The 12,746-nt window shown below is 38.1% G+C and overlaps 2 protein-coding genes across 3 annotated transcripts; one reads left to right on the top strand and one right to left on the bottom strand.

The window, feature by feature from the left end:
- Positions 1-878: 878 nt before the first annotated feature.
- Positions 879-1,911, bottom strand: LOC115767998 (zinc finger protein 593 homolog). Its single transcript, XM_030712404.1, has 2 exons — positions 1,768-1,911; positions 879-1,705 (listed from the first exon to the last, which is right to left on the bottom strand). Exon 2 carries the CDS (start codon positions 1,567-1,569, stop codon positions 1,072-1,074), a length of 498 nt encoding a protein of 165 aa, XP_030568264.1. The 5' UTR covers positions 1,570-1,705; positions 1,768-1,911; the 3' UTR covers positions 879-1,071.
- A 255-nt stretch (positions 1,912-2,166) lies between these two features.
- Positions 2,167-10,873, top strand: LOC115767997 (high affinity copper uptake protein 1). Of its 2 annotated transcripts, XM_030712402.1 has the most exons (7): positions 2,167-2,262; positions 2,813-2,908; positions 7,825-7,898; positions 7,963-8,168; positions 8,255-8,505; positions 9,159-9,188; positions 10,509-10,873. In XM_030712402.1, the coding sequence occupies exons 3-7, from the start codon at positions 7,862-7,864 to the stop codon at positions 10,708-10,710; spliced, it is 726 nt and encodes a 241-aa protein (XP_030568262.1). In that variant the 5' UTR covers positions 2,167-2,262; positions 2,813-2,908; positions 7,825-7,861; the 3' UTR covers positions 10,711-10,873. The 2 variants fall into 2 exon arrangements, with proteins under 2 accessions (XP_030568262.1, XP_030568263.1); XM_030712403.1 differs by lacking the exon at positions 9,159-9,188.
- The last annotated feature ends 1,873 nt before the right edge of the window (positions 10,874-12,746 follow it).

The raw sequence follows: 12,746 nt of genomic DNA, 5'->3' as shown, positions 1-12,746 counted from the left end.
ACATGCATTAAATTTATACACATATTTATACAACAAACAAATAAATTTAAAAATAAAAATGTTTTTTTTTTTTTTTTTTTTTTTTTTTTTTTTTTTGTAATTATACCAAATAATCATTGAGAATAAATGCAGATAACTTGACAACCAAATAGTATAAAACTAAATAGATCTAGTACTTAAAAAAAAGCGGCAGCAAGTTCTGTTGTTTGTTATAAAAAACAAAAATGTACATGTTATATAGTTCGAATAAGTTTAAGTCTATGTATAGATTTATATGTGTATATATGTATATATCTATATATATATATATGTATATATATACAATATGCATAAGCAATTCATGTGTGCGTCGAGTTAACTGATTCGTATCTATATACAAAATAATATATTTATACCATTCAATTTGAATGAACAAATTATAATTGTTTTGTGGTTTTATGCTTGGACAACATTTCATGGCTTAAGGAAAGTATTTACGTTAAGATAATGCCCAGATTTTCAGCTGAGGGATATCTTTCAGAAATTGAAAACATCATTAAATTGGATTTTCGAAATAATCAACTTTTATAGATTAAGTGTACAGTATATTCATGAAAGAATGGAACTCTTCGCCAACTAAACTAATCATATTGTAGTCCGGATGCTTATGAAAGTGCTCTGATTTAATTTGAGATATATAATAAAAGATCGTAATTGGGAAGTCGGATCGTTGTCAAGGCTCGAGATGCACTCGGCGAAGTATACATCTATGTATATATAAATATAACAATTATGCGATTATCAAGAGTTAATATATTTTGTCAGATCAGGTGTGCCTAATTTATAATTATATACTTATAGCCCTGCACTATTTGCACATATAAAGGCATTACAGGATATTTGATTAATGTAAGACGAATATTCGTCTATATATTTTACATTCTTTTGTAATGTACGATTTACATAAGGTTCGGCGACTGCGCAAGCTATTACAATGAACTTTTTAGATTTGGAAAGGTTTACATATATATAAAAAAAAAATATACATATATTGGTTTAACGAGCTAAAGAAAATCTGCATAGCATTACAATTCAGGTCGCCATTTTCTTAGGTTTCTTTCGTGTCAGCTTTGCGGATGTTGTGGGCGCATCCTCGTCCATGGGCTTGTCCTCTTCGGGCTTCACCTCAACTTTGATGCGCTTGCCAGCCTTGACCTCATCTTTGCTTGGCTGCGTCTCGATGACGCGCTTCTTGGGCATCTGGAAGCTGCCGCGGCCAGCCGCACGCTCCGACTCCTCGATGCTGTATGGCTCCGTTTCGAGCGCCTTTAGGCGGCGCTTGTGCACCTTGGTGCGAAAGTGCGCCTGCATCGATCTGTCGTCGATGAAGTACTTGGCACAGTGAACACAATAGAACTGTGCGAAGCCCGGCTTATCAAGGTCCACGTTCTGATTAATTAGCTCGCCGCTGCGTGTGCGCAGATCGTCATCGATTTGGTCGAGATCCCTGCGACGGTTGCGTACACGCCAGCGACGCTGCAGATGCGTGTCGCCATAGTGCATCTTTTTGCGCTTTTGTACCATACCCATCTTGAGGCTTTCTTTTTGAAATTAATATGACAACAAGAAGAAAGAAAAAAAAGCTGTCTCGGATGCACGTGGTATTTGTTTTGACCACTTTCCTGGGGCGTGCAGCAACTGATGTCTGAACGGCACTTCCAATATGCTTAGGCATAAAAGTTACAGTTAGAACGAGAATTAAGCAGCAATATTCAATTATTTACACACCTTGTAACACCTTAATAAACAACGTTTCCTTTTAGTTATTTACTGCGCATAAATTGTTCTTAAACTAAATCTGTTGGGTGCACACTGCAGCGGCTGATGGGCGAGCGGTGGTGTGTACACACTGTATACAAAACATAAAACATCTGTGTACATACAACACAGCTGTTTTAAATATTTAATGCTTTTGCTTTTGCTTTAGCCATTGATTTAATATAATATTGTGCTACATTTGTCAATAAATTTCAAAATTTTGGGATTTTGGGGTCATAACGCGATTTTCGTTAAACACTGTAATTATTTGCGTAACGCGCATTTCCGTAACCGATAAAATAAATCGATAACAAAACAATCGGCTTGTGGATCGAAAAGCTCAGCAATCGTTGTCAACGATGGTGCCATGAAGGAGGTGGTATTTTAATCGTGCGAACAAGTTGTCTGCGGGCGGACGTGCGCATTTTGGTTGTATTTTTTTTAATATCAGTACGGAAAAAAGAAGTAAATAATGCATTTTGTTTTTTTCTTCAAATAAACAATAAGTCGATTACAGTGCGATAATGCAACAAAGTTGTGCATAAGCCTGCGAAGCACACACAGCTAAATGGAAATGTGTTTGATATGTGATTAAATAACGTTGACAGTGCGGTTTTTCTATAAATTGTATTTTTTCTTTATCTTATTATGTTGAGTGTTAAGCGAACAGAGTGCAGTAAACATTGGCATTATTGTTATGCTCATGATTAGACCACCTGCAAACAATTGCCATTGTTGTTGTCGTCGCCGCCATCGTCGTTGTCGTTGTTGTTGTCGTTAACGTTGCTTTTGATTGTTCAATTATGCCGTTATGAACAGCTGTTCTGATTGTGCATCTCTCTGAGGTTGCAAGCACGGCATGCGAAACGCAACAACGATAAATATGACTTGCCGGGTCCCTGTGTGCGTGTACGTGTGCGCGTGTGTGTAGGCATATTTAAACAGTGATTACATTCCCAAAAAAAAAGAAAAAGAAAAACCTGTATCGTTTATTTATTACCGATTTCTGTTTCAGCTTTGCACATTCCCTCGAGTTTTTTTTTTATATACCAGCTTATTCTTGTTCGTATTTGTATTCGCAATTGCTGGCGGAGCAGACAAGTATAGTGCAGTAAGTAGAATTATTTATATATATGTATATACAATAACACAATGTAATTGTTGCAGTAGTTGCTTTTAATACCACACTTATCAATAAATAAAAGAACGTGCGAGGCCCTTTATCAGTGGGCGCTGTTGCCTCGCTTGTTAATCAGTCGATTCGCTATTTAACAGTTATTCGCATCCACACGGACAGACACGCATAACTTGCACACTTACAGTCGTCACGTGCGTCTGTATGTGTGTTGATATTTAAATCTCTTTTGCGCTCGGTGATCAATTTCGATCGCTTCGTGCAATATTTGCAATTGTCTCGCAACTCGAATGTAGCGCGCACTGTGACGTAACAAGCTCACACACAGCATATCCCCCTTGCCCCCGGCGCGCCCCAGCCAAGCGTTTTTGTCAATGCAAATGAACGCACTCCCAAACATGCACCAATCACAGTCTCCCACTGTCAGCTGTCATAGAGGGTCTCTCTTGTTTTACTCTCTTCTGCTGTCGCTCTCGCTGGCTCAGTGTTGCCCAAACAAGTTTGCACATAAAAACCGATTACAATTGCAAGTGTTTGCATAGCGATGCACAATGGATCAAATGTCTTCTGCGATAAGTTCAAATGCGATTTCTACGCGAAGCTGAAATTTTCAGCAGCAGCAGATTTATTAAAATATGAATGCAAATCTTGAATTCAATTGGTTATTTATGTATGTAGCATGTCATATTAATGAAAGCTGTGAGCATAATCAAGGGATATATGTATTTCCACCGTCCATAAATATCAGTGCGACAAGCACTCAGAGTTGCTAATGGGAGCTGCCAATGTATCCAGCTGAAAACGAAAGTCTTTACTCGAGAAAGAGACACACTGAAAAAAGGGAGAGAAAAAACCCGTTACCATTTACCATTTACCGTTTAGCTGATCTTTGATTCGACACGGGAATTGTTGCGCAGCTCGAATGGCAAATTTACCAGTTCGTTTTTTAAAGTAACAATTCGAAACGAAAATAAGTAATAAGTTATGTTATGTCTGTAGGTTGAGTCGAGTTTTGTACTTTTAGATAATGCCCTTGATTTGTATCTATGCATGTTCAACTTTGGATTACAAAACAGTCCCTTTCAAAAATAAATGGTTTTTTTTTTGGGTTTTGAAAAGAATCCCGATCTAGTTGCGAAAGACTATGCATAACGCCAAACCCATGTGGAAAAGCCATTAAAAATATATGATAAATATATTATCTGCCCGTCGAATTGGTATTTAGGGGCATTGAGGGCGTGGCAAATGCCAAAGCCAGTATTAGGCCGGAAATCCTGAATCCCTCCTGCTGGGGGAGGATTCGACCCAACAATTCCTTATAGCATATAATATTCCCATAGTCAAATCTAGATAAATCTAGACTCTCGTATCACACAATTCAAAAAAGAAAAAGCAAAGAAAAACATTTACAAATTTTCTTTTGAGCCTAGGATTCTCTCCTAGGCAAATCCTTCACAATTATTATAGATCGATAAGCTTTTGTTTTGAAAATTATATAATATATCTATACAAATACTTATAATAATACTTGAGAAAAGAAAGAAACAAACGAACTAATCGTGCTTTTTAATATTTAATATTATAAATAATAATTTTTTAAATGTTTTTCCCAGAAATAATTGCCTGAGATTGAGGAGAAAACAAATTTGATGAAGCACACTATAATATTTCCATATTAAATAGACTATAACTTAATATATATGCATATATATATATATTATACAAACTAGTTTATAATGAATGAGCTTTTGTAATATATACGATCTATATACGATATATAGCTAGAATTCTCTGCTAGATTGTCATTTTTTTTTAGATCCATCTATTTGTATATATTTGGACGTAAGTTGCCTGGAAAATCGCAATTACAGATTAATGTTGAATTAGCCTAATCGAAAGGCCCAACTCAAAGTTTTGAGTAGATTTCTCTTAAATGCGAGCCCAAAACAATTCCGGCCAAGCAACCCGTTGGGCCAGTCAAAGAGGCTCGGCCAGCTTCAAGGCGAACGTCTATTTGCCTCTCAAATTGGTTTGGAAACAGATATATATATATATATATATATAGAGAGAGAGAGATAGAGAGAGAGAGAGAGAATTGTTCATATAGCTGGATCGTTGGAGAATGGGGCTGGGATTCATTGAGGGCATTCTTTCACTTTGTTTTCTTTTTAATGGGGTTTTTTTTATGTGCCGAGCTACGCTTTAAGCTTTTGCGATTCGAAACTCGTTTTATTTCACTTAGTTTTTTATTATTTGTGATCCATAGCCCGGTTACGTTGAGTCTCGTGACTCAGTTTGAGGCAGGTTTAGTTTTTCCAACATTTGCCAATTACCAAAGCGAGCCGAGATATTTCATCTATTGTTGCTGAAACCGGCTTTTCGACTGAAGCTCGTTGCGCAGGGGAGATGGGGGATGGGCGGGGGCACAGGCATTTCCCCAAAGCACACATTACCAAAGGTATTCCACAAAACAGTCAAGCGAATGTTGATTAAATACAGAGAACAAATTATATACTTATCTGCGATCGTAAAAAACAAGTATAACCAGAGAGAGAGAGAGAGGGAGAGAGAGGGAGAGGGAGAGCGATTCTAGATGTGTGACGTTTAAATATATTCATCTATATATATATATATGGTATATAGTATTTGATATAAAGCGCGTATGGTAATTCCCCATAAATCGCGTTGCGAACGAATTACCATAAATATGCGACCTTTGGAATGCCTATGCTTAAGTACAGTGAAGACTCGCCAGAGCGAACGCACAGTTTTTACTCCAGATAACCGTGGAGAAAAGAAAAGAGTGCTCGACTGGCAGCTACCCTGTGAGGCATTAACGCAGGCTGCGCTTCTTCCTACTATGTAAAACTCGGTGCTTATGGTCCGATCTATTTGCGATTTTCAGCGCTTTCAAACAGACTCCTCTTTCGCTTTTGTAGAAACTGAGGGCATGTATCCAAAATGTTGAATACATATCAAATAGCTCTTAAAATCTGCGAAATTTCTAAAGAAAGCATAGTTTTAGCGATGCTAAAGAACTGATAAGAGATTTTGATAAACCTGTGCTGCATGTGATATAGTCAAACATATATTCAGAGTTTCCATATATGTATATATATATATGCATATTTAAAGTATGGCTTCGAAGGTGCTTGCTTCCTTCTACAATATGTAAATCGCATTAAGATAAATTTCTTGCTGTTCGTTAAGCTGGGTATTCACTGTATATATACTCTAATTGTGTGCATATGGCACCCTCTTTTCACATTGTGTCTGATATTGTCGTGCACATTGCGCTAATTGCGCTTGTAGCTCGGCGCTATCAAAAAACAAACCACAGACAAACCGAACACCCTAATGCACCTTATCATTTATTTGTATTTTGCTGCCTTTCTGATATGTGATATCTGAGTGTGTGTGTGTGTGTGTGTGTGTGTGAGTGTGGTCACAAACGGCACAACAAGTGTCGTGCCTCAATCTGAAATTCGGCTCGTTGCAGTTGGGCCCACCGGCCTTGACTCAACTTGAATAGCAGGAGGCGTCTGCCACGCCTCGAAAGCGACATTTGCGGTAAGCCGAAGCCAAATTGTTGTTGATAAAGTCGGATATGAATATATCATGAATATATACACTGTAAAAACGTTGCATTCCAAAAAAGACTAAAAGGGAAAGTAATTTGTATTTACACAAATTAACATTGCAGTTATCGATAACATATCGAGCTTGGGTACGTGATAAATCGTTTGCTGCGAAACAAATATCTAGAGATATTATTCGAAAAGCATTCAGCAAATGTTCACATATGAAAAGAAGTTTTTGCAATGCAATTGCGGACGAATTACTTAAATAATATATTGCTATGTGTTATCGATAACCATCAGACTTATCGTTAAGTGTGCAAGGAATATATATATATATAGATCACTTAAAGGCCATTTCCTAATGGCTTAAATGTGGAAAAGAGCATAATTTATCAAATATTGTTTGAAAAGCAAAAATTATATTGCGATATGTTATCGATAAACAGCAGAGCATGGGCATGCAACATGAATATCGACAGATTATTTAAATACCATTAAGATATGGTACAAATGTTGTTAAAGTTTAATTGAGTTTAACAAAGAAAGAGACTATTGCTGTTATCGATAACTGGCAATCGGTAATAAGCCGAGTTTGGGTACGTGATTTATCCCTATAAAGTTAACTTTTCTAGGGTATTTCGAGGTCGATAACTATTGAGCGCCTGTGCAGGCGTTTATCGATTAAATATAAGTTTCAAATGAAGCTGGATGCTTTCTCCACGCTCCACGCTGGATGCTTTATACGCACGCCGAGTTATGCTGAATATTTCAATTTCAATTTGTATGAATGCCGCACTGGAATGCATGACCTTTGTGTGCGTGGAGCAACTGGGAGGGGCGGGGCGTGGCGTGGCAATGGGTCATTTGGGTACTTTCTAACCCCATTTGGATTGAGCTGCTGCTGCTGCTGGCGGGTGAAAGGTGCCGCGTCATTTGATTGCGGGAAGTGAATGAATTACTTTCTAGTTGGACAGCGGGAGACCGAAACATTTGCCGGATTTGTAATTGTTATACCCCGTAACAGTTTGCACCAACGAGTCCATGAGGCATATCAGAAGTCTTGAGCCGAAGCTGCAGCCCATCGATAAATATCGATTTTGCAAACTTGCTTATTAGGCATAACTCGAAGTCTATCTGAGCTGGAGCTAACCAACTTGTTAGTTAGCTTCCTGTAGAGCATGCCCAGAAAATCTGGACTATAATTCAGCTCCATGCTAAATTGAATAGAGTTACTTCAAGGGTATCTAGCAGTCGAGCACTTGCTATAGTTTTTGACTACATCTCATGTTTGACTTTCAACTTTCACCGCAGATATTAACACGGCCCTAGATATATATCACCTGGCGAAATGGACGCACACGCACACCACAGCGCACCCAATGTTGGTGAGTAGCCCTTGGTCCCATGAGATGTCCGTTGACAGAATGTAGCCTCGATTGCCCAAAACAGAACTGATTGACCATTCCATGCACGGACACGATCACGCGAACATGCATCACGATCACGAGCACATGGGCCTGGACGCGACCACGCTGAGTCCGCCGCTGGCGACGCCGCACGGGGATCTGGCCATGGGCATGCATGCTGGCCATCATCATGGCGGCGGCGGCGGCGGAGGCACGGGCACCGGCATGGAGCACATGATGTCCATGGCGGTAAGTGCCCAGCATGCCAAACTGTTTGGCCATTTGCTAATAATCCTACCCCCCCGCTTCCCAACCCACACCCAATTTTCGGGCAGTTCCATTTCGGCTACAATGAGACAATCCTGTTCTCGTGGTGGCACATCGAGACGATCGCCGGCCTGATTGGCTCCATGATAGCCATCTTTCTGCTGGCGCTGCTCTACGAGGGCCTCAAATACTATCGCGAGTATCTCTTCTGGAAGACGTACAATCTGCTCGAGTATCGGCCGGTGACGGGACCGCAACGCAATCCGGAGGCGCCGCGCCTGCCCGCGCCCGCCGCCCATGCCGCCCCATCGCCCGTGCAGTGAGTATTGCAGGTTTTTTTTTTGCTTTATTCTCTCCTCTCAAGTTTCAGTTCAATGTTTGAGTGCCTGTGTACCACTGTGCCTGTGTACCACTGTGCCGTTTGAGTTATGCTCTGTATATATTAATTCTAATGCTTACTCTTATATCATATATATCTCTCTCTTTCTCTCTCTCTCTCTCTCTCTCTCTCTCTCCGTCTCTTTCTCTCGTTGCCGTTTACCGTTATTATATGCGTCTCTTGTGTGTATCATACGCTTTTCGCCTGCGCGCCCATCATCTGCGCCATGTAAATTATGCTCATCATCTTATAAAAATATCTACACAACAATAATGTACAAAATCCAACAACGATATAAACTAATAACAATAACTATAATTCTATTTAAATCAAATTATTAATGATTACTTGAAAAAACAACAACAACAACAACAAAACCAACAAATCGACGCTTACAATTTGATAACGATAACGATAACAATTTGATATTGATTTCCCTTCCATCTGTATTCGTACACACACACGCACGCACGCACACGGACGTACTCGTACTCGTACTCGTACACGCAACCGTTACCCGTTACCGTTAACTGTGAACACGCCCCCAAAAAACCGCATCGTACGTATGTATGTGTGCATATGCATGCCCCCAGATACGTTGGCGAAGTTGTGCACAAACAACCGTAAGTATCCCAAGCCACGCCCCCCCTGAAAATGTAGTCATAATTGAAAACGTTTCCATTTACATATTTAGCTAGATTATCGGATTACCTTTATCGTATATAGTACATACATATATATATATATCGGTTGCACATCTAATTAACGATCTCTCTTAAGTATATCCGTTTTTTTATTTTTCCCCATTTTCTTTTTATGGTCCGTTTAAAACGAACTCGCGTCCGATTAGCTGAATGAGAAATCGCAACTTGATACCCTTGATACGAGCACTTGATACCCAGATATCATCAGTCCAATAACCAATTAGTGACTAAGTCAATTTGCACTAATGCGTAACGCAATTCCAATTCGCACACTAATCTTGTAGCTAGACTAAATGGAACACTTAATCTCACAGAATTTGCAACCTTTTTGATAGAGCCTAGAAACTAACTTTAATGAAAAAGTCGAACATAACCACACTTTATTTTTTGTGCAGCCCTGGGCTTGGCACTCTTCTTCTTCTTCTTCTATGATATTTTGCTTACTTGAAATACAGAGAAAAGTCTCTTGAAACACAATTTCGTACATTATTTTTAATATATAAATAATAAATCGAATATTCGTAAATTTTAACCATAAATCAAATGCATTTACTGTGTACTTATCCGTTAAGGCATGCTGTTCGTTAATAGACAGCGTTCACTGTAAATAAAAGTATTGATGCATTCAGTTCTTCGTAGAGCAGCACGTTTAAGTAGTTTTTTCGAATTTATCGATAGGCATTTATCGATAACTTGTTAAAGTGTGAAACGCAAAACTTGTTTCGATTAAAAGCAAATAAACCAGAACTCACAGATTTCTCCAAACTTAAGTAGTTGTTATCGATAGACATTTATCGATAACTTGTTAAAGTGTGAACTTGTTTCGATTAAAAGCAAATAAACCAGAACTCACACATTCCTCCAAACTTAAGTAGTTGTTATCGATAGGCATTTATCGATAACTCTTTAAAGTGTGAACTTGTTTCGATTAAAAGCAAATAAACCAGAACTCATAGATTTCTCCAAACTTAAGTAGTTTTTTCGCATTTATCGATAGACATTTATCGATAACTCTTTAAAGTGTGAACTTGTTTCGATTAAAAGCAAATAACCTAAAACTAGTAGATCCTACCAAGCTCCAAAAATTGTTGTACATTTTGTTTCTGTTAATTTATGTTTATGTTTCTGTTTTTGTTTATGTTAACCTAATACCACATACTTTCTTGTCGTGGGGCTAAAATCTGGCTGACTTGATATCGAAACTGAAACGCCTGTTAAATGTGTTTATGTGCCACACAGACCGACAATGCTGTCCATCAATCATCTGTACCAGACGCTGCTGCACGTGCTCCAGGTGACGCTCTCCTTCCTGCTAATGCTGATCTTCATGACATACAACGTATGGCTCTGCATGATGGTGGTGCTGGGCGCCGGCATTGGATACTTTCTCTTCTGCTGGAAGAAATCGGTAATTGTCGATGTCACCGAGCACTGTCACTAGCAGACGCCCATCTGTCCAACCAGGAAGGCGATCCACTCCAGCCGGCTGTGTCTCACCCGCGACGGAACGTCGCCATGATGAGCCGGCGCCCGCCCGACCGATCGACCAGTCACAATTCCTGCTGCAAGCTGAATGTCCCATTTTCTCGAAATGCCCAACCCCCGACCCCCTCCCCCCCCCCACACACACACACCCACACCCACACCCAGACATTTTTAGGTATTAACATATATGTTTATCCGTGCAAAGCGCATTTGCCAGCACTCAAATTTTTATAACTGTGAAATTTTTTCAAGAAATCTAAGCGAAAAGAAAAAAAAACTGCATCCAAACAACAACAACAACAATAACGAACCAGTTGCTACGGGCACACTTTTTTTTTTAAACCAAACATTGAGGTTAAGTGAAAAGTGCAGCGAACAAAAGACGAGCAAATTCTTAAAAATTGCCCAGCAAACTAATAATTGTATAAATTGTAAAAAGCAAATAAACAAAAAAAAAAAAAAAACAAAACAAAAAAGAAGTAAAAGTAAACTGTTAGTTAGCCAAAATTTATCTCAATTGCTCAATTGCCGATTGGAGCGTCCGGGTTTGAACCACTTTTTTTTCTTTTGTTTGGTTTCACTCTACATTTGTGTTCTTTAAATATTTATCTATATATTATGCCCATAATTATACCTATACCTATATGCTTATATTTTACACAAAAATTTGTTAAAAAATTCATTTTTTTTTTTTTATATATATATAAATATTATTTTGTATTTGATTTGCTTAAAAGTAAAACAAAACGTTACGTATTTGTCACCCCTCCCCTCAAACATTATGAATTTATATGCTGTTAGATGATGAGAATTCCGTTTTAATATGATATTGATAAATCACCAAATTGATATACATACATACATACATACATATATATATATATACCGCTATGCATATAGATTGCTGTAGATATTAATTATAAATGCAAGTACATACAATAAATGGCAAAAACAAAATTATAATACGTATGTATACCTTATCTATACAAACAAATCAAATATATTACAATAAATATACACAATTGCTAAAAAGAAAATGTCTCAGCTTTGTTTTTTTTAGAAAATACTGGAAAATACTGAAAAATACAAAAAATACTCTTTCAGACATAAGACAGAAAAGAGGGTCCATATTTAAGATGAAGGCTCTTGATATTGGTTTTAATATCTCGACAACATTTCATTTTTCGATTTATTCTCTGCCAAGTTAGAACATCTTACGATTAAATACCCTTCCTTTGCGTATATGCTGAGTTTGATGAAAATATACCGAAAGACAGAACATGTTGCCATATAAGAACCTAGATATGGTTTGGCATATATAGAGTGGAGCATAAGGAAGCAGATATCAGGTTTTCCATACAAGTACAAGTCATTTTCGACCTATCCTACATGATATAGTTTATCGGTATATAAATGGAGAATAGTGAAGCTAATAAATGCCGACCTAAGTCAAGATATTGTGAAAAAGAAAAGAGCCCACTTTTCGACTGTTCGTTCCAAGGGCAGCTAAATGATATATGGATGCGATCCGGCTGGTTTCTGTAACAGAAAGACGTTGCGACGTTTTATTGAGATAGTTCCATTAATGAAAGACTATATTCATAGGAAGACAGGAAGGCTATATCAACTCAGCTGTTGATTCTGATCAAGAGTCTGAGAAGTCATCTTCTACATTCCAGGACAAAATATCAATACCAGCTTTCCTTGTAGTTGTCGAGTCTAGAGAAAACTTTACAAAAAATAGATGTGAAAGAAAAAACAACAGCATTACGAACCAAAAAACTCAAGACCAGTCGCTGGTTCAAAGCGTGATTCGCTCAGCTTTTGAATGTTTCAATAAGTATTTCGAAACAACATGAGGAACAGATCCGATGTCGCATATCTTTGCGTAGAACTCTAACTCCAGACAACTAAAGGAACTAGTCGCACAGATAAGTTACGATCGTGAGATCTGGTATATCGAAATGGATTCGACTTTCAGTAAAACCGATT

This window comes from Drosophila novamexicana, unplaced genomic scaffold, assembly GCF_003285875.2.
Source record: "Drosophila novamexicana strain 15010-1031.04,08,12 unplaced genomic scaffold, DnovRS2.1 tig00001554-arrow-arrow-pilon, whole genome shotgun sequence".
Lineage (NCBI taxonomy): Eukaryota > Metazoa > Arthropoda > Insecta > Diptera > Drosophilidae > Drosophila > Drosophila novamexicana.
This window is presented reverse-complemented; position numbering and strand designations above follow the sequence as displayed.

Excerpts from the sequence above, each read along its gene's own strand:
- LOC115767997 (XM_030712402.1), top strand. The coding sequence starts at position 7,862 with ATGGACGCACACGCACACCACAGCGCACCCAATGTTG. Across the intron at positions 8,169-8,254 it reads AGCACATGATGTCCATGGCG|TTCCATTTCGGCTACAATGA; the intron begins GTAAGTGCCCAG and ends ATTTTCGGGCAG. Across the intron at positions 8,506-9,158 it reads GCCGCCCCATCGCCCGTGCA|ATACGTTGGCGAAGTTGTGC; the intron begins GTGAGTATTGCA and ends GCATGCCCCCAG.
- LOC115767998 (XM_030712404.1), bottom strand. The coding sequence starts at position 1,569 with ATGGGTATGGTACAAAAGCGCAAAAAGATGCACTATGGCGACACGCAT.